At 51.7% G+C, this 20,280-nt stretch overlaps 1 protein-coding gene across 2 annotated transcripts in view; it reads left to right on the forward strand.

Moving 5' to 3' along the window:
* The window catches only part of LRRC4B (leucine rich repeat containing 4B), a 37,920-nt gene extending 18,837 nt beyond the window's left edge, over window positions 1-19,083 (forward strand). For both annotated transcript variants that reach the window (XM_066271410.1, XM_066271411.1), the window contains exon 3: window positions 17,098-19,083. In XM_066271410.1, coding sequence (XP_066127507.1) covers window positions 17,098-18,936 — 1,839 coding nt within the window. In that variant the 3' untranslated portion in view covers window positions 18,937-19,083. The remainder of the gene's footprint in view (window positions 1-17,097) is intronic.
* The last annotated feature ends 1,197 nt before the right edge of the window (window positions 19,084-20,280 follow it).

Here is a 20,280-nt window from a genome sequence, read left to right on the forward strand (position 1 = left end):
CATTCTGTCCACAAGCACAGGTGCTGTACACCAGCAGCAGCCACCTTTCAGGGGGTGGGAATGGGGACACCTCTGGAGCAATTAGAGACGCTCTAAAAAATAATAACGTTGGCCTGACCAGGTGGTGGCACAGTGGACAGAGTGTCGAGCTAGGATGCAGAGGACCCAGGTTCAAAACCCCGAGGTTGCCAGCTTGAGCATGGAATTATCAGCTTGAGCGCGGGGTTGCTGGCTTGAGCCCAAAGGTCGCTGGCTTGAAGCCCAAGGTCACCAGCTTGAGCCCAAGGTCGCTGGCTTGAGCAAGGGGTCACTCACTCTGCTGTAGTCCCAGTCAAGGCACATATGAGAAAGCAATCAATGAACAACTAAGGTGCCCCAATGAAGACTTGGTGCTTTTCATCTCTCTCCCTTCCTGCCTGTCTCTCTCTCTCTCTCTCTCTTCTCCTCCAGCAGCCATGGTTCAATTGGTTCAAGTGAGTTGGCCCCAGATACTGAGGATGGCTCCATGGAGCCTCCACCTCAGGCACTAAAAAAATAGCTCATTTGCCCAGCAAGGGCCCTAGATGGGCAAAGTATCACCAGTAGGGGGCTTGCTGGGTACATCTCAGTCTAGGTGGGGTGCATGCAGGGATCTGTCTGTCTCTCCTCTTCTCACTTAAAATAATAATAATAATAATAATAATAATAATAATAACTTTTAATTATTCAAATTAAAAAATTGTTTTAATTGGCCCTGGTCGAGTGGCTCAGTGGATAGAGTGTTGGCATGGCATGCTGAGGTCACAGGTTCAATCCCGAGTCAGGGTACATAGCAAAAGCAACCAATGAGTGCACAACTAAATGAAACAACTAAGTGGAACGAGTTAATGCTTTTCTCTCCCTCTCTCCCTTCCCCCTTTCTTTCTCTCTCTCTCAAATCAATGGAAAAATTTAAAAAATAGTTAATAAAAATCTCTCCTAATCCCACTAATCAGGATATAAATAACTGCTACTTACATTTTATTTTAAAGCCTTCCTGGCTCTTTTCTGTGCTTCTGTAAAGGTATTTTTAAATTTTTTATTACCCAATGAATACAAATTAGTATAGAAACTCTATACCTAACTAAGAACACAGCAACGAAAGCCAAGTGTGACTCGACAGCTACAGATGACACTCTCCATGCACGTTCTCAGCATGTGCGGTAGGCTAGGGTTAGGCAACCAAAGTCTTGCTTTTCTTACTTTTCAAAGAAAAATATGAAATAACACCATTTTATATTGGTTTGCAATGGGTTTTTGACACCTAGAAACTTAATGATGAACATCTTTCTACCTGACACTAATCTTTGTCTACTTTTTTTTGTTTGTTTGTATTTTTCTGAAGTAAGAAGCGGGGAGGCAGAGAGACAGACTCCTGCATGTGCCCGACCATGATCCACCCAGCATGCCCACCAGGGGGCGATGCTCTGCCCATCTGGGGTGTTGCTCCGTTGCAACCGGAGCCATTCTAGCATCTGAGGCAGAGGCCATGGAGCTATCCTCAGCATCCGGGCCAACTTTGCTCCAATGGAGCCTTGGCTGAGGGAGGGGAAGAGAGAGACAGAGAGAAAGTAAAGGGAGAAGGGTGAAGAAGCAGATGGGTGTGTCTCCTGGGTGCCCTGACCAGGAATTGAACCCAGGACTTCCACATGCCAGGCCGAGGCTCTACCACTGAGCCAACCAGCCAGGGCAATCTTTGTCTACTTTGTCAATTTTGGTGACAGCATAAGATTCTGGCATGTAGGCGTCCTCTGTCCCTTCTTCTTCCTCTTTTTTTTTTGTTTGTTTGTTTGTTTTTATTGATTGATTGATTTTAGAGAGGAATGGAGAGAGAAAAACACTAATTTGTTGTTCCACTTATTTATGCATTCATTGGTTGATTCTTGTATGTGCCCTGACTGGGGATCAAACCCACAAACTTGGTATATAGGGATGATGCTCTCTACTCAACTGAGCAACCCAGCCAGGGCTCTCTTTGCCCCTTCTTATGCCCAGGGTGTCACTGATATAAACAACACTGCAGTCAGCATCTTCGTGCTGTTCTTCCTGACGTTCTGGATCCTCCCTTTGAATAAATCCCCAGAAGTGGAATTGCTGGGTGGAAGGGGTGATCAGAGAAGCGCTGGCCCATCAGTCCCATTTGACTGTTGTCCTCACTCATGGTGGTTGTGACCTCCCCAAACACACACACACACACACACATACACACACACACACACACACACACACCTGACACCAAAGCTCTATAAAGAAGGTCTGAGTTCTGGAGATATGAGAGCCTCCCTGTCTATGGTCTCTTGCTTGTCATCTGGCCCTTGCATGGACTGCCACCTCCATGAAGGCAGGGAATTTGCCCACTCGCTGCTGTCTCCTCAGCACCCGGAACAGAGCCTGGCGCACAGTGGGTGCTCAGCAGAATAGAAGATCAGCTTGTGAGCTCCTGCCCCGAGGGATTGGCAGAGGTGGGGAGGCATCTGTCAGCAAACAGGTCCCTACGGTGGCAGGTCCCTATGGTGCTGTGAGAACGGGGGTGCCTGGGTCCCCCTTACCTGTTGCCTCTGTCCTGTCCTGTGGAACAGTGAGATCCGAGGGTCATACAGGGACTGTGGGGAACTTCAAGTGCACCAGGTGGCCACACTGGCCTCTCTCTGGGACCAGGGTATCGACTTTTGGGGAGAGTCCAAATGTCCTTCTGTGACATGAAGGACGGCGGTGTGGAGGTGGTTGTTCTAATGCCTTCATGGGTCAAATAATTTTTTGAAAAAAATCAGCAATCTTACATGGGGCCCCAAATTCTGCTTGACATTGGAGGGGCCTACGGAAAGGACTTCTAAAGCAGGGGCCCAGGGACACGCCTTCCCTCTGCCTCAGTAGCCATAGGCCACCTTCCTTGAAGGCCCCTGGAGAAGCATCCTCAGCCAGAGCCAGAGCCGTTGCCACCCCTGTGCTCCCTCCCTGGTGCTGGGGTACCAGGGAGAAGCTCAGCACCCGCTGGGCTCTGCTCAGTGAGGCCCATCGCTCAGCTCCGGCGTCTGCCTCCTCCTTCCTGGCCTGCGCGCTCCTCCCGCTTGGGTCCCTCCTCCCCGCAGCCAACCACCCTAATGTGTTTACTGTGGATCTTTCTGCTTGTGTGTGTTCTGGAAAATGCTTATTGTTGCTTTGTGTGCGTATATTTTTAATTTATGTAAATGAAGTTGTATTATAGATGGCTTTCTCGTGCTGTTTTCACTCGGCCTGGGTTGTTAAGAGCTAGCCACATGTCCGTGTGTGCGCGCATGCGCGGTGCCTCTTCTGTTTCCTTTAATTGCTGCAGAATCCCCTTGGATGGGCACCCCCTCATGCCTTGCCCCCCACCTCAGTCAGGACAGACACTCAGGAGGCTTTGGGCTCCCCCACCACAAATCCTCCCTCGGGACCCCTTCGGGGCGTATGTGATAATGTTTTATAATGTCTTGGAATGTGCACCAGGAGCATTGGTAGCTCAGAGAACGTGCACTTAACCTAACAAAGTACAATCCTCCCCTCCGAGACTTGTAGCCTGCTGCGCTGGGTCCCTCAGGGGTCCCCCCCCCCGCCCCGAGGTCATGTGTAAAGTGCGTGTGATGGCTCTTGGCTTCTGTACTAAGAAACAGATCATTGCCTGACCAGGCAGTGGCACAGTGTATAGAGCATCAGACTGGGGCGCAGAGCACCCAGGTTCGAAACCCTGAGGTCACTGGCTTGAGCTCACTCTGCTGTCCCCCGCCAGTCAAGGCACATATGAGAAAGCAATCAGTGAACAACAAAGGTGCCACAACAAGGAACTGATGCTTCTCACATCTCTCCCTTCCTGTCTGTCTGTCACAAAACAAAAAACAAAACAAACAAAAAAACTATCAACCCATCCGAAGGAGGTGCTGCAGAATTAGGTTTAAGGATAGCCCAGCAACCGTGGGGCTGCAAAAGTGGCCTGCTTTCCCCATAATATCCAGGTGCCAGATAAGTGAGTCACAGTGCATTCTCAAGGCGGAAGTTTATACAGCTACTTAGAATGGAGTTTCAGGCCCTGGCTGGATTCCTGGTCACTGCACACAGGAGAAGCACCCATCTGCTTCTCCACCCCACCCCCTCTCACTTCTCTCTTTCTCTCTCTCCCCTCCTGCAGCCATGGCTCGATTGGAGCAAGTTGGTCCCAGACGCTGAGGATGGCTCCATGGCCTCCACCTCAGGTGCTAGGAAAAGCTCCATTGCAGAGCAATAGAGCAACACCCCAGATAGGCAGAGCATCACCCCCTAGTGGGCTTGCCAGGTGGATCCCTGTCTGGGCACATGCAGGAGTCTGTCTCTGCCTCCTCTCCTTTCACCAAATTAAAACAAAAAACAAGAATGGAGTTTCAAAGATTATCGAATGACATAAGAAAATACTTAGAATTCAAGACTGAGTTTGCAAAGGATGTGAGCAGGATGTCCAATTTGGTTTTAAAACTTATTTTAAGCCCTGGCCAGGTAGCTCCGTTGGTTAGAGCATTGTCCCAGTATACCAAGGTGTGGGCCCAATCCCAGGTCAGGGCACATACAAGAATCAACCAATGAATGCATAAATAAGTGGAACAACAAATCGATGTTTCTTTCTCTCTCTCTCTCTCTCTCTCTCTCTCTCCCTCCCTTCTCTCTCTCTCTAAAATCAATCTATTAAAAAATGTCAATGCTTTAAAAAATGCTATCCTGGCTGGATAGTGAGGTTGGTTGAGCATCGTCCTGAAGCATAGAGGTTGCTGGTTTGATCGCTGGTCAGGGCACATATTGGAACAGATCAATGTTCCTTTCTCTCTCTCTCTCTCTCTCTTCCTCTCTCTCTCAAATCAATAAAATAGAAACATTTAAAAAGGAAAAATAAATGAAGACAAAATACTTAAAAACTTTTTTAAAACAACAACAACAGGAACCACTCAAATATGTCAGAAGCGCTTATGATTGTGGGGGACTCAAACTTACCTCAAGCCTATTATCAAGCCTGCCTGGGCCTCAGTTTTTTGGTTTTGGGGGGTGTTTTTTAATTTTTTCCATTGATTTGAAAGAGAGCGAAGAGGAGAGAAAAAGAGAGAGAAACATCAACTCATTGTTCCATTTAGTTGTGCACTCATTGTTGCTTCTCATATGTGCCCTGACCAGGGAGTGAACCCGTACCCTCAGCGCGCAGGGGTGACATTCTATCTATTCAGTAACCCACCCAGGGCCTGGGCCTCAGTTTCATCACTAAAATGGAGATAATAACAGTCTCCCCCGTCACTGAGCTGTTGAGAAATTCAGTGCCTCCCCTCTTGCACAAGCATGTACTAAGCACCACCGTGTGCCAGGCTATCTTTGTGGCTCTGCAGATGAGGTGGTCAACAGAGGTAGCCTGGCAGGTGCTCAGGGGCTGAGAATGCCAGAGAGTGTGACAGGGAGACTGGTTTCACCGTTGGTCACTGTCATCTTTTTTTTTTTTTTTTTGTATTTTTTTGTATCTTTCTGAAGTGAGAAGCAAGGAGGCAAAGAGACAGACTCCCGCGTGTGCCGGACTGGGATCCACCCAGCATGCTCACCAGGGGGCAATGCTCTGCCCATCTGGGGCGTTGCTCACCTTCAACCAGAGTCATTCTAGTGCCTGAGGCAGAGGCCATGGAGCCATCCTCAGCGCCAGGGTCAACTTTGCTCCAGTGGAGCCTTGGCTGCAGGAGAGGAAGAGCAAGACAGAGAGAAAGTTAGGGGGAAGGGTGGAGAAGCAGATAGGTGCTTCTCCTGTGTGCCTTGGCCAGGAATCAAACCTGGGGCTTCCACACGCCAGGCCAACACCCTACCGCTGAGCTAGCCAGCCAGAGCCGAACTGTCATCTTTCTTGAATCAGAGAAACGTCTACCTGAGAGGCACCTTCTCTGAGCCCCTAATCCAGTCAAGCCCCATGGGACTCCATGCCACCCCCACCCCACTTTGTGGACATCAGCCCCCGTCACCGCTGGCCCAGCACTCGGCACAGAGCCTGCCGAACTGTTGAATTACCCCATCGGAGAAGCACCTGCTGTCTTGAAGAGCCATGTAGCCTCTGACAGCCCCAGGGAGGGGAGGTGGGAGTCCCACCCCACTTTTCACTTGAGCAGACTGAGGTTTCAAGAGGCAGAAGATCCATGTCCCACCTCCATTAATTACACTCCCTCTCTGAGCGCCTGGCCTGCCTCCTGCATCACTCCGAGTCCTAGTTCCACGGTTCATGAACTCTGGCCTCCGACAACCCTGTCAGTGGCTCTATTCTTATCCCCGTTTTACAGATGAGGACACTGAGGCACAGGAGTGAGTGAGATTCCTGTGCAGGAGTCCACCGTTAGTAAGTGGGATTGGGGCTTAGCCCGGTGGGTTGACTGCAGAACTTAATTACTTAACTTGCATCTGATGCTTCCTAATGTGTAGCTCTCTGGGCCCCGCGCCCTGGTGACTTGATCAGAACTGTAACCCAGTCCTGACTGTGTCTGCACAGCCTGTCTGGGTTCTGGAGGGCTCTGACCTTGTCCTCGCCCACCCAAACGCTCACCCCACTTTCCTCCCAGCCTTCTGGCCTCCATCTGTCTCCCACCCCCAGCCAGAGCCACCACATCATGCCTGAGATTTAAAACAACCCCTGTTCCTCTTGCAATAAAGACCCTACCAAATCTAGCTGTCCCATCCCAGCCACACAGCACTCAGGGGCGCCCCCTTCTGGGCCCAGATGCAGCTGCAACCCAAACTCACTGCTCTTAATCCTTGAATAACCAGTCTTCGTCCCCACGTGCCCCATACCAGGCACTCTTGCGAGTTACAGATACCGCCTCCGCGAAGAGGGTCCCATCTCTACCTGGAAACAAGCTCTGAGCGGGAACCCATTTGAAACCATGAATCCTTGTCTCCTCCTCTACCCTCGGGTCTGAAAGGCCCTGCTAGTGTATCTGCAGCACCAGTTCCTGTACATTGGTTCATTGAGCACCTACTGTGTGAGAAGGACAGGTAGACATCCCTGCCCCTGCGAAGCTTGGTGGAGAGACAGGCAGAAGGCCCACAGAACAGCCAACCCTTAAACAGCACAGGAGTTAAGGGCGCCAACAGCTCCCCCAAGTCAAAAACGCACATATAACTTTTGACTCTCTTAAAAGTTTACTGTCCTTCAGCTGATTCCAGGATCCCTCTAAAATACCCAAATCCGTGAATGCTCAAATATAAAAAAGTGTAGGCCCTGGCGGGTGGCTCAGTGGATACCCTGCGCACCTAAAGTCACAGGTCAAACCTTCCATCAGAGCACATACAAGAAGCCACCAAGGAGTGCACTGCTTCTCTCTCTCTCTCTCTCTCTCTCTCTCTCTCTCATCAGTAAAAAAAAATAATAAAAATAAATCATACAGCCTGACCAAGCAAGAGCGTCGGACTGGGACGCAGAGGACCCAGGTTGCAAACCCGAGGTTGCCGGCTTGAGCACAGGCTCACCAGCTTGAGTGCAGGGTCGCTGGCTTGAGCATCAGATCATAGATGTGACCTCATGGTCGCTAGCTTGAGCCCAAAGGTCGCTGGCTTGAAGCCCAAGGTAGCTGGCTTGAGCCTAAGGTCACTGGCTTAAGCAAGATGTCACTCGCTCAGCTGTACCCCCCCCCATCAAGGCACATATGAGAAAGCAATCAGTGAACAACTAAGGTGCTGCAACAAAGAATTGATGATTCTCATCTCTCTCCCTTCCTGTCTGTCTGTCCTGATTTGTCCCTCTCTCTGACTCGCTGTCTCTGTCAACAAACTTTTTTAAATAATAAATAAATAAATAATACGGTGTAGAACAATGGATGCATAGAATTCACCCTCTGCAACCATGGACTCCCAAGCACAGATCAAAAACAGTGCAGGTATGAATGGGGAAAATCTGCATTATAATTGAATCCACTCAGCTCCAACCTGTGTTGCCAGGCGCCACCCATACCATGCAGCACACTAGCCGCAGCTGAAAGCGGAGCCCTGAGCCATACAGGCAGGAGAGGGCTGGGGCCAGGGACGCCTTCCTGGGGACGAAGTGGTTGACCTCTGAGCCCTAACCTAACCCCACTCTCCCACCTGTCTACCCACCACCTTGGGCAAGGTGGGGGGGCACTGAGCTGCTGGTCAGTGCTGACATGGCCTGGAGACTCCTGCAGGGACAAGTGTAGGATTTGTTACTGGATGGGGAGGGGGGCAGGCTGATAATGACCAAAATGGTGATAATGGATGTCACTAAAGGAGGAAACGCTGTGTTCTGTGTGGCCACCCTGGTGCAGGGCGGGGCTGTGTGCGTTGCCTTGTCCCCAGGGACCCTGTCCCCACGCCGCAGAGGGGACCACGGCCCCCTGGAGGCCGAGTCTAGTCCTGAGAGGCTCCACGAGCGAGGTGCCTGCCAGGCTCCAGCCACGTCCTTGGGGTCAGGCACGTCCCCATTGAAAGGGGGGGCACAAGCTCCTTATCTCAGGGAAGAAGGAAACAGAAGTCATTATAAACGTGACTGGGAAAATAATTTTTTAAAATTCATTAAGATTTTTTGCCTAACCTGTGGTGGCGCAGTGGATCAAGCATCCACCTAGAATGCTGAGGTCACCGGTTCAAAACCCTGGGCTTGCCCAGTCAAGGCACACATGGGAGTTGATGCTTCCTGCTCCTCTCCCTTTTCTCTCTCTCTCTCTCTGTCTGTCTCTCTTCTCTAAAATGAATAAATAAATAAAAATAATTTTAAAATAATAATAAAATTCATTAATTTTTTTTTTTTTTGAGAGAGAGAGATAACAGCTTTTGCTGTTCCATTCATTCATGCTATCACTGGTTGATTTTTGTATGTGCCCTAACTGGGGATCAAACCTATAACCTCAGCATCTCAGGAAGACACTCTAACCAACTGAGCTACCCTGCCAGAGCCCAAACATAACAATGTTTTTAAAAATTGTGAATGTAGCCTGACCAGGCAGTGGTGCAGTGAATAGAGCGTCGGACTGGGATGCGGAAGGACCTAGGTTCAAGACCCTGAGGTCACCAACCTGAGCACGGGCTCATCTGGCTTGAGCAAAAAGCTCACCAGCTTAGACCCAAGGTCGCTGGCTCAAGCAAGGGGTTACTTGGTCTGCTGAAGGCTCGCAGTCAAGGCACATATGAGAAAGCAATCAATGAACAAGTAAGGTGTCACAACGAAAAACTGATGATTGATGCTTCTCATCTCTCTCTGTTCCTGTCTGTCTGTCCCTGTCTATTCCTCTCTCTGACTCTCTCTCTGTCTCTGTAAAAAAAAAAAAATTGTGAATGTAAAAATATCAAAGCCAAAGGAAAGTAAGCTGACTAAGTTTGTTATCAGTTCCTTGCATTCAAAATGTATAAAAACAATTTATCTTAAGTGTTAAGATGAACAACTCAATTAATCATTTTCTTACCACAGTTAAATTTTTAATAAAGGATTTTCTAACAGTTTATTTTCTTTAAAACCTCAACACGCCTGTGTCCTTCACACTCAGCGCAGAGCCAGGCACAAGCAGGGGTGGGCTCAGCAAATGTGGAAGAAAACGTGAGGGGCCCAGGGGCCGGGGGCAGTTAGGCGGCTGTCGGAGGCAGGACCCCAGGCCTCGCTTGTCAGTCTGGGAAAGCAGGGGGGTTTGTTCGGTCCAAGAACCAGTCCCCACCTTGTCCATCCTCCTCCGTCAGTGGCCACACCTGACCAGCCTCCTGCATAAGAGGGTTTGATCATCTGCCCTGTGCTGTGGAGGGGCCACCAGCCTGCCTGCCCCCTGGACCTGGGGCACAGTCGTTATACTCACTTAAATGGCCGTCTATGTAATTATTATTATTATTATTATTATTATTAGCAAGAGACAGAGAAAGGCACAGAGAGAGGCAGACAGGAAGAGAGAGAGATGAGAAGCATCAACTCATAGTTGTGTCACTTTACTTGTTCATTGATTGCTTTCTCATAGGTGCCTTGATCAGGGAGCTCTAACCGAGACAGTCACCCCTTGCTCAAGCCAGCAACCTTGGACTCAAGCTGGCGACCCTGTGCTCAAGCTGGCAAGCCCTCACTCAAGCCAGTGACCTCAGGGTTTCACACCTGAGTCCTCAGCCTCCAAGGTCAAGGCTCTATCCACTATGCCACCACTTGGTCAGTCAGTCATGTATGTAGTTATTATGTTTAGTGTCTCTCTTCCCCACTCGAGGTCAGGCTCTGGGAAGAAGGCTGTTGCTGTCTCATCCACGGATGGATCCCCAGAGCCCGGTATGGTGCTTGGCATGTAGCAGGCATCCAGAGGCTGTCTCGTCAAGTGAGCAAATTTAGACATGGTAACATTGGAATGACAAACAGGCCGTGCTGCTCAGAAAACACACTGAAACCCACAGAGAGTCCAGACCTCCCGGTTCGGGGTGGGCAGGCCGGGTGGGGACCTTTTGTTCAGATTCAGGAGAAGTGGACTTCGACCTGGTTCTGCTGCTTTGGGGCTGTGAGGCTGAGGGCAATGACATCACCTCTCTGACACTGTGACGCCCTGTCACAGATAGAGCCCTCCCACTGACTTCCTCAGAATGGCTTTACCGATAAATAAAAACATCATGGATGAAGAGGCATTTTGTCAGGATCCATGTGGGTGCGCAGGAGTTGACCAGACAGGTGAAAAGGGAAAGGCATCTGAGCAGAAAGAACAGCCTATGCTAAGTGGAGGAGCTGACAAGAGGTGTCCAGGATTTGAGACTGGCTGACAGGGAGCCGGAGGGAGGCTGCCCATGATGGGGGCCACAGGGAGGCAGGAAGAGGCAGGCAGACCCCAGGCCATGCAGGGCTTCCTTCCACACAGGCTGAATGCCCTCTGAGGGCACTGGGGAGCCATGGAGAGCTCTAGAGGAAGACAGAGGCAGGCTCAGCCTTGAGGGTAGTGAGACCCTGGAGATGGACTGAGGGGTGAGACCGGAGGCCAGGTGCCTGAGGCCTGTGCTAGGCCGTGGGGATGGAGGAGAGAAGGTGGCTGCGGGACAGTGAAAGGGACAGCACCATCCATCATGCCAGCTGACCCCACGGGTGAGGCCCCGATGGTGCATGGTTTAAGGGTCCAGGCCCGCCTTTGACTGGGAAGGTGGACCAGAGGGGCCATGCTGAGAACAAGGACCCTGGAAGGAGAGAGGAGCAGATGGGACAGGCAGCACATTCCTGCTGGGCTTGCAGATGGGCTTGCTGGGGACTGGGGAGGGACACTCCTTGAGCAAGCATCAGTACGAGAGAACGAGGGGGCGCCTTCCCTAGAGTTCTTTTCAGCACCTGGGCCAGCGACCCTCTGTTCTTAGCATCTCAGTCCAAACACAGGTGTAAGCTTTCTGAGCCTACCTCCTTCTCTCCGTGCCGCTGGGTGACAATGGGAACCTCTTCCTCCTATTATTATTGTTGCTGTTCATTTTTATTAAATTTTTAGGGGTAGAGGAAGGAAGAGAGAAGAGAGAAACATTGGTTTGTTGTTCCACTTATTTATGCATTCAGTAGTTGCTTCTTGTATGTGCCCTAACCGAGGATCGAACCCGCAACCTTGGCATACAGGAAGGACATTCTATATTGTTATTATGATGAATAGAAACAGCAGTGAAGGCCTGCTTGGTGCCCTACCAACGTTTCGCAGGGCGAAGAAGGATAAAGGCATCCCGTGAGAGGGGCACGGAGGCAATGACGTTCACCCCGGGTTTGCCAGGCGTTCTGGCTGTGGCACTGAGCACTGGCACCTGCAGGGGGCGACACGCGGGCTCCAGATGTGTTTTCTGTGTTGCTGTTTAGGACCCCACAGGATGAGGAAAGAACTGAGGCTCCAGAGGTCCATGTGGAGGAGCGAGGTTCCCAGGGCTGAAGTGCAGCAGGGTTCTCAGCTGCCCTCTCCCACATCCGGCACAGGCACCACCCCATGGGGGGCTGAGGTCTCCCAACCCTCCCACCCCTGAGACCATCCTGCTATGGTTACTGCCCACCCATCCCTAGGAAGCCACATCCGGTTGTCAGTTGCTTCCTTGGGCCCATCACCTTCCAGCTCGCTTTAGAAGGGACTCACCCCCTCCTTTGTGTGAAATAACATTTGCCGAGGTTTTGAGGTTTCATCTGGCTCGAAGCGTCAGCCATGTTCCTTGGAGGAAATTAGAGAAAACGGAAACATATTAAGGAAAATAAAGAACTGACCTCATTCGCTCCATCTCAATGTCCAAGAGCAGGTGTGGCCTGGGAAAGATCTCGCTAGCCACGAAACCGTTTTTGAAGCATCTTTTATTATATGGGGAAAGTGCACGCTATAACCTACTCCGGGGACACGCAGGGCCCAGGAGGAGATTGCATGTCACCAAAATGTTGCAAAAAATTAGAAGATGATGAAAAAAGATACCCCTGCATTGTACACATAGAAAAAAGATTGGAAGAATGTGCACCATGGTGTGAACAGGAGTGAATTCTGGGTGGAGGCCCTTTGGATGATTTTCTTTTCTTCTTATGCTTTTTCCTAAAATGAGTATATATTATTCTTATGGCAGGGAAAGAAAGGTATGTGGAGAGTTTCTTCGTTATGCTATCTAACCTGGTACCCAGTGCGGGCCTGACCCCAGGAGACATCTACTTTCTGTTTATTAGGGGAGGAGGGAGGACAGGAACAGAAGGGGGCAGTCCCTTCCTGGACCTTGACTCTGTTCTGTTGCCTCAATTCTACCCATTTTCCTGTGAACCCTTCAGTGACCTGAAGACTCCTGTCTTAAGAGCCCAAACATCTCTCTTCATCTGTCCTTTTACACTGTGGCCCCGAGGGCCTTCCCGCAGGTACGGTGCCGGGTTGTTTTCCAAATTCCCAGGAATCTGATTCCTCCCCTAGTTCTGGTCAAAGAAGACCCCTCAAGATGGGAGATACGGAGAGGGGCCACTTTCAAATTTACTAGGTTACAGCCCTGGCCGGTTGGCTCAGTGGTAGAGTGTCAGCTTGGTGTGTGGAAGTCCTGGGTTCGATTCCTGGCCAGCGCACAGAGGAGAAGCACCCATCTGCTTCTCCACCCTCCCCCCTCTTCTTTCTTTCTGTCTCTCTCTTCCCCTCTGCAGCCAAGGCTCCATTGGAGCAAAGTTGGCCCGGATGCTGAGGATGGCTCCATGGCCTCTGCCTCAGGTGCTAGAATGGCTCCGGTCACAACGGATTGATGCCCCATATGGGCAGAGCATCGCCCCCTGGTGGGCATGCCGGGTGGATCCCAGTAGGGCACATGCGGGAGTCTCTCTCTGCCTCCCTGCTTCTCACTTCAGGAAAAATAAAATAATAATAATAATATAAAAACAAATTTTCTAGTTTACAAAACCCAAAACCTGAGTGTGCAGTACTTTGCCCTGAGGCACGCAGCTGAGACCCAGTGCCCTGCCTCCCAGGGGACCTCTCTCTGGGGGACTCAGAGGCAGACGGGCAGCAGGGGGCAGTGGGGCTAGGACATCCTCTGGAGCAGGTGATCCCCGAGCTGGGTGCTGAAGGCAGATGGGAGGTAGCCAGAAAAGAAAGTAGGAAAGGTGTTCCCAGTAGAGGGAACAGCAAGAACAGAGGCCAAGAGGCAGGGGCGAGTTTGCTGTGTTCCAGAGAATTGTTTGAACAGGAGGGAGATAGGGGGGAAAAGGAAGGGAGAAGGTCACACCAGGCTGATAAGCTTTTGAGGACAGAAGTTCTTATTATGGGATAGACAATTAGGGTCAGTTGTCTCGGTCTGCAGCAGGGTGTGGAGTAGCGGACTCGGGCTCTGGGACTGATGGGGGCTCTGGGAGGGCTGTGAGCGGGAGGAACAGGGAGCTGTGGGTAGGAACAGACCTTCTGGGGCCAGGTGTCAAAGTGGGGGAAGGGAGGCTGACCTGGGGCTGGGGCCACAGACTAAAGTGGAGGCAATGGAATAGAGAGTCAGCGGACAGAGGGCCGGCTCAGGGACAGCAAGTATCAGACTGACTACCGGATTTTGGGGTTTTGCTGCCCTGGGAGCCATTCTTCATAGGTGGTGGCAGAAGGCTCAGAGCTGTCATCCCAGTGACACCAGTAATAACAATAATAACAACAATGTGACCAGAGGCCCCCCGAGCACCCTGCAGGAGCCAACACTGTGCCTTTCTTTCATCTTCCCAACTACCCCAGAAGTGCCAGCTGAGGGCCAGAGGCCCCGACTGCTCCACTGACAAGACAGGACAGGGACATAAGGGATAAGACTGGAGCTGTGTCTTCCTGGTCACATCCTCAGCCTTGGCTCCTGCATCTGTCAAATGGTCACAGTTGCCACCTCTGTGGGCTACAGGTCCCTCCTTCCTAAAACAGGGCCCTGAAAGTCCTCCTTCACAGGCTATTGGGGGACAAAATGCCACTGTGCCCCCAAAACATTGGAGAGCTGAGGACACAACTCATAATAACCTGCGCCACCTCCGGTGCCGGTCACAGGGACCGGAAAACACATGCAGCATTTGGAAGGCTGAGTGTGAAAACAACGTCAAACATCGCCTTCGTCCGTTTTCATCTTGATTACCTGTTGAAATCATCATATTTGGGATCTAGTGGGCTAAATAAATATACGATTAAAATAGATTTCACCTGTTTGGGTTTTCTTTTCATGCGGCTTTTAGGAAATTAAGTACCATATATTTGCTCCATAAGACGCACCTGACCATAAGATGCACCTAGGGTTTTAAGGAGGAAAATAAATAAGAAAAAAATATTCTGAACCAAATGGTGTGTTAAAATATTTAATAAAATAAAGCACAATAATATTTCAACAATGTCAACTCAATAGCAGTATTAACAACCATTAGCACTGTTATTAACAAATGACAAGAAACTTTTATGTTCAAATACTCTTCTAGCTGTCCAGGAACCCTCAGCAGCTAGAAAAAAAAAAAAAAAAAGAACATTCACTCCATAAGATGCATGGGCATTTATTTTCCCTTCCACTTTTGAGGGAGAAAAGTGCATCTATAGAGTGAAAAATACAGTAAGTTGTTCACACCAGAAATATCTGTTGGATCGCCCTGGTGTGAATAATGGCTGTTACTGTTCTATGAGTGTCATGCTATGTCGTTCCTTGCACTGGGTCTTGTTTTTTAAATTTTTGAAAAAGTGTTTTCCTACTTATTATAAAAGTGGTTTTTGTCCATTGCAGAAAAGAATAGAGTAGAAGTTGCCGATAATCCCTAACAGCTGGAATTCACTCTAAGAAGAGCTCATACAATTTTCTTAGGTCTTTTCCTGGTGCATATGTGCAGACACCTAATTCTCCAGCCTCGCTTTTTAGGTTTTACGAAGTAGCAACCACACAGTATGTTCTTGGGAACTCTCCACTTTCCCCTTAATATTATGACAGCGTCCACAGTGGCATTGGCTAGGCTTTAGAAATGTCATCTAATGGCTGCATGGACTTCTGTGCCTCAGTGTACCCAGCATGGTAATCAGTGAGGAGAATCTAGTGGGACTCTGCCTCCCAGGCCTACCCCAGCCTCAACCCTGAGAGGTGGCGGCCATGTTCAAGGGTTGAGAGCCAGGACTCTGGAGCCAGACAGCCTTGGTCCAATCCCACATGGGGCACCCCCTCCCATGTGATCCTGCACAAGTCACTGCCCCTCTCTGGGTCTCCGTGTCCTCCCACTTAAATGAGGATAATTCATAATGGCTCATGTGAAACCTTGGGGTCATATATGTCTTTTTGTTTTGTTTTTTTATTTGTTGTTGTTTCTTTTTTACAGGGACAGAGAGAGAGTCAGAGAGAGGGATAGATAGGAACAGACAGACAGGAACAGAGAGAGATGAGAAGCATCAATCATTAGTTTTTCATTGCGACACATTAGTTGTTCATTGATTGCGTTCTCATATGTGCCTTGACTATGGGCCTTCAGCAGACCGAGTAACCTCTTGCTCGAGCCAGCTACCTTGGGTCCAAGCTGGTGAGCTTTTTGTTCAAGCCAGATGAGCCCATGCTCAAGCTGGTGACCTCGGGGTTTCGAACCTGGGTTCTCTGCATCCCAGTCCGATGCTCTATCCACCTCACCACCGCCTGGTCAGGCATATATGTCTTTTTGTAGCACCCCAGTAGATCTTATTATATCCCTTACAAATGTGGGGATATTTTTAGAGTGAAAGGTCTGACTCGTCACATGAGTGGGATCAATAAAGGGCTTAAATAGCCTACGTGAAGTCTGGTCAAGTTTTGCCACCAGAAGGGATTTGTTGCCAAAGTTATGAAATATATTCTGGTTTTCTGAGCTTGTGGATTTGAGTTGTAGGTATTCATTCAATAAGGACCTATTTATTGCACAGGGCAGTTTGGCAGATTAAATCAGTTGTTGCCAATAAAGCATTTAGAACGGGTCTGACACCAAAGACGTGCTCGACGCATGTTAGCGCTGATTGATTCCTTTTTATAGGGGGTCTAATTTAAATACAATGAAATGCCCCCCGGTTTTATGTGCACAGCTTGGGAAATTTAGAGTTACATTCACCCATGGAGCCACCTCCCCAAACATTTCTATCACTCCAGGAAGCTCCCTCAGTCCTCCTCCCAGCTTTCCGCCCCACACCCCCAGACGCTCAGAGACTAGCACGTCGAGAGAGCAGAATGAACGGGATCCCACCCAACGCGCATGTGCATCTGGCAGCTCGCACTCAACCCGATGCCAGTGAGATTCATCCGCCACGTCACGTGTGTTGATAGTTCGTTTCTTTTCACAACTGAGCTGATTTGTCCCGCCGTATGGACACAAAGCGCTTGTCCTTTAGCCTTTAGGAACATCTGGGCAGCTTCCGGTTTAGGCTATAATGAACACAGAGCCTGTCCGCACCCACCCCAAGCAGTTTGATGGGCCTCTACTCCCATTTCTCTTGGGAAAAGTCTCAGGAGCAGAAAGGCTGGGTCACGCAGTAGCTCTATGCTTAACTTTATAAGAAACAAACTATTTTTCCAAAATGGTCTAGGGTCATACGCTCCCACCAGCAGAGATGGAGAGCTGGGGCCACTCCGTTCTACCCCGAGCAGCACTTGGCGACTTGGTGCTTATCATTGTTATGAGTGTCACTGATCGGTGTCTCCCCTCCTCCGCCCCAGGTGATCCGAACAGACACCTTCAAGCACCTGCGGCATCTGGAGATCCTGCAGCTGAGCAAAAACCTGGTGCGAAAGATCGAGGTGGGTGCCTTCAACGGGCTGCCCAGCCTGAACACGCTGGAACTGTTCGACAACCGGCTGACGACGGTGCCCACGCAGGCCTTCGAGTACCTGTCCAAGCTGCGGGAGCTCTGGCTGCGCAACAACCCCATAGAGAGCATCCCCTCCTACGCCTTCAACCGCGTGCCCTCGCTGCGGCGCCTCGACCTGGGTGAGCTCAAGCGGCTGGAGTACATCTCGGAGGCGGCCTTCGAGGGCTTGGTCAACCTGCGCTACCTCAACCTGGGCATGTGCAACCTCAAGGACATCCCCAACTTGACAGCCCTGGTGCGCCTGGAGGAGCTGGAGCTGTCGGGCAACCGGCTGGACCTGATCCGCCCCGGCTCCTTCCAGGGCCTCACCAGCCTGCGCAAGCTGTGGCTGATGCACGCCCAGGTGGCCACCATCGAGCGCAACGCCTTCGACGACCTCAAGTCGCTGGAGGAGCTCAACCTGTCCCACAACAACCTGATGTCGCTGCCCCACGACCTCTTCACGCCCCTGCACCGCCTCGAGCGCGTCCACCTCAACCATAACCCCTGGCACTGCAACTGTGATGTGCTCTGGCTCAGCTGGTGGCTCAAGGAGACGGTGCCCAGCAACACTACGTGCTGCGCCCGCTGCCACGCGCCCGCCGGCCTCAAGGGGCGCTACATCGGCGAGCTGGACCAGTCGCACTTCACCTGCTACGCGCCGGTCATCGTAGAGCCGCCCACGGACCTCAACGTCACCGAGGGCATGGCCGCTGAGCTCAAGTGCCGCACGGGGACCTCCATGACCTCGGTCAACTGGTTGACGCCCAACGGCACCCTCATGACCCATGGCTCCTACCGCGTGCGCATCTCCGTCCTGCACGACGGCACGCTCAATTTCACCAATGTCACCGTGCAGGACACGGGCCAGTATACGTGCATGGTGACGAACTCGGCGGGCAACACCACCGCCTCAGCCACGCTCAACGTCTCGGCCGTGGACCCCGTGGTGGCCGGTGGTGCTGCTGGCAGCGGGGGCAGCCCTGGGGGCGGCGGGGGCGGCGGCGGCAGTGGTGGCTACACCTACTTCACCACGGTGACCGTGGAGACCCTGGAGTCGCAACCTGGAGAGGAGACCCTGCAGACGCGGGGGACGGAGAAGGAGCCTCCAGGGCCCACTACGGACGGCATCTGGGGTGGGGGCCGGCCTGGAGATGCGGCTGGCCCGGCCTCATCATCCACTACGGCTCCTGCCCCGCGCTCCTCTCGACCAACGGAGAAGGCATTCACGGTGCCCATCACGGACGTGACGGAGAACGCCCTCAAGGACCTGGACGACGTCATGAAGACCACCAAGATCATCATCGGCTGCTTTGTGGCCATCACGTTCATGGCCGCCGTGATGCTCGTGGCCTTCTACAAGCTGCGCAAGCAGCACCAGCTCCACAAACACCACGGGCCCACGCGCACCGTGGAGATCATCAACGTGGAAGACGAGCTGCCCGCCGCCTCGGCTGTGTCTGTCGCTACTGCAGCAGCCGTGGCCGGCGGCGGTGTCGGCGGGGACAGCCACCTGGCCCTGCCCGCCCTGGAGCGCGACCACCTCAACCACCACCACTATGTGGCGGCCGCCTTCAAGGCACACTACAGCAGCAACCCCAGCGGCGGGGGTTGCGGGGGCAAGGGCCCGCCGGGCCTCAACTCCATCCACGAACCTCTGCTCTTCAAGAGCGGCTCCAAGGAGAACGTGCAAGAGACGCAGATCTGATGCCGCCACCGCTGGGTGGGGGACAGGGCTCGGGCCAGACTGGGACCCTCCCCACAGACCTAGCCCCAGGGACTGCCTGGGAAAGGTCAGGGAAAATGGGCTCAGAGTCTGTCTGGACCCCAGGGCAGCTGGCCCTGCGAGGACAGGGTGGGGCCCCCCAGTGTGGAGCCCCATGTTTCCCACCTCGCCCCCATCCCCAGTGACCAGAGGGGATGCAGGATTCAGAACTGGCCAGAATCCCCCCACCCCCACCCCAGGCTTTTCCTTTTGGCTCTCCTGCCAACCGTCCCAGCCCTCCACCTTCCAGGGGAGAGAAAAGCTTTTTTGAGGGGTGTCCTTTGCCCTCACCCACAACAACCCTCCTTTTATGGTTCATTTTTTGCAGTTTGACGCCTGTCCCCCCACCCCACCCATCCAACCTCGAAACTGAAGAGACAGACACGTGGTCGTCAGCACCTCCAGACACCCTGGCCCTGCCCCACTCCTGAGCCCACTCCCACCCCTAGACCCGTTGCCTGGGGGTGGGCAGCCTCAGCTGGCCCCCCACCCCACCCCAGCCCTCACCCGCCCCACAGACTCTTTTGATACTGAAGGGAGGTTTGCGTCAACGACTACCTGCTCTGTAATTACTTTAAAAAAAAAACACGGAAAAAGTAAAAAAAAATATTTTTTTTTGGTCATGAAAGCATGGAAGAGAGAAAACAAAGTGAATGTGGATGGGAGTAAAATGAGAGGATGTGGGGACTGGCCCTCTGGGTGTTGAGACCCCTCACTCTTTGCCTTGGAGGCCCCAGGAGGGGCTCGGTCACCTGGCACATTAGTATTTAATCTCCCTGAAGTCCATTTGAGGCAGGTCCTATGGTCTCCCTGCCACCATTTCTGCAGAAATGGAGGGGCTCATATTAGTTTTATGAGGTTGCCATAGCCAAGTCACAAAAACTGAGTGGCCCAGAGCAGCATGAATGTAGCATCTCATTGGGTCAGGATGCAGAAGTCCGATATCAGGGTGGCCAACGCCCTCTGGTCACCCCAGACGTGCCTTGGCTGGCGGCAGCTTCACCCAATCTCCACCTGGCATCTGCCCTGCATCTCCACATCATCTTCCCTCTGGGCCGTCCATCTCTGTCCCAAGTCCCCCTTTCTGTAAGGACCCGGGTCATCCTGGGTGAGGGCCCTTCCTACTCGAGTGTCACTTCACTTGATCATCTCTGCAAAGAAGGCTGTGTCCAGATAAGGTCACCCTCGCTGGTCCCGGTCAGAACTTCAACATGTCTTATAGGGGGAAACAATTCAACCCATTACAGAGCCAAACCAGAGTGTCTGCCTCCACTGCAAACCTATTCA

This window comes from Saccopteryx bilineata, chromosome 3 (genome assembly GCF_036850765.1).
Source record: "Saccopteryx bilineata isolate mSacBil1 chromosome 3, mSacBil1_pri_phased_curated, whole genome shotgun sequence".
NCBI classification, from domain to species: domain Eukaryota; kingdom Metazoa; phylum Chordata; class Mammalia; order Chiroptera; family Emballonuridae; genus Saccopteryx; species Saccopteryx bilineata.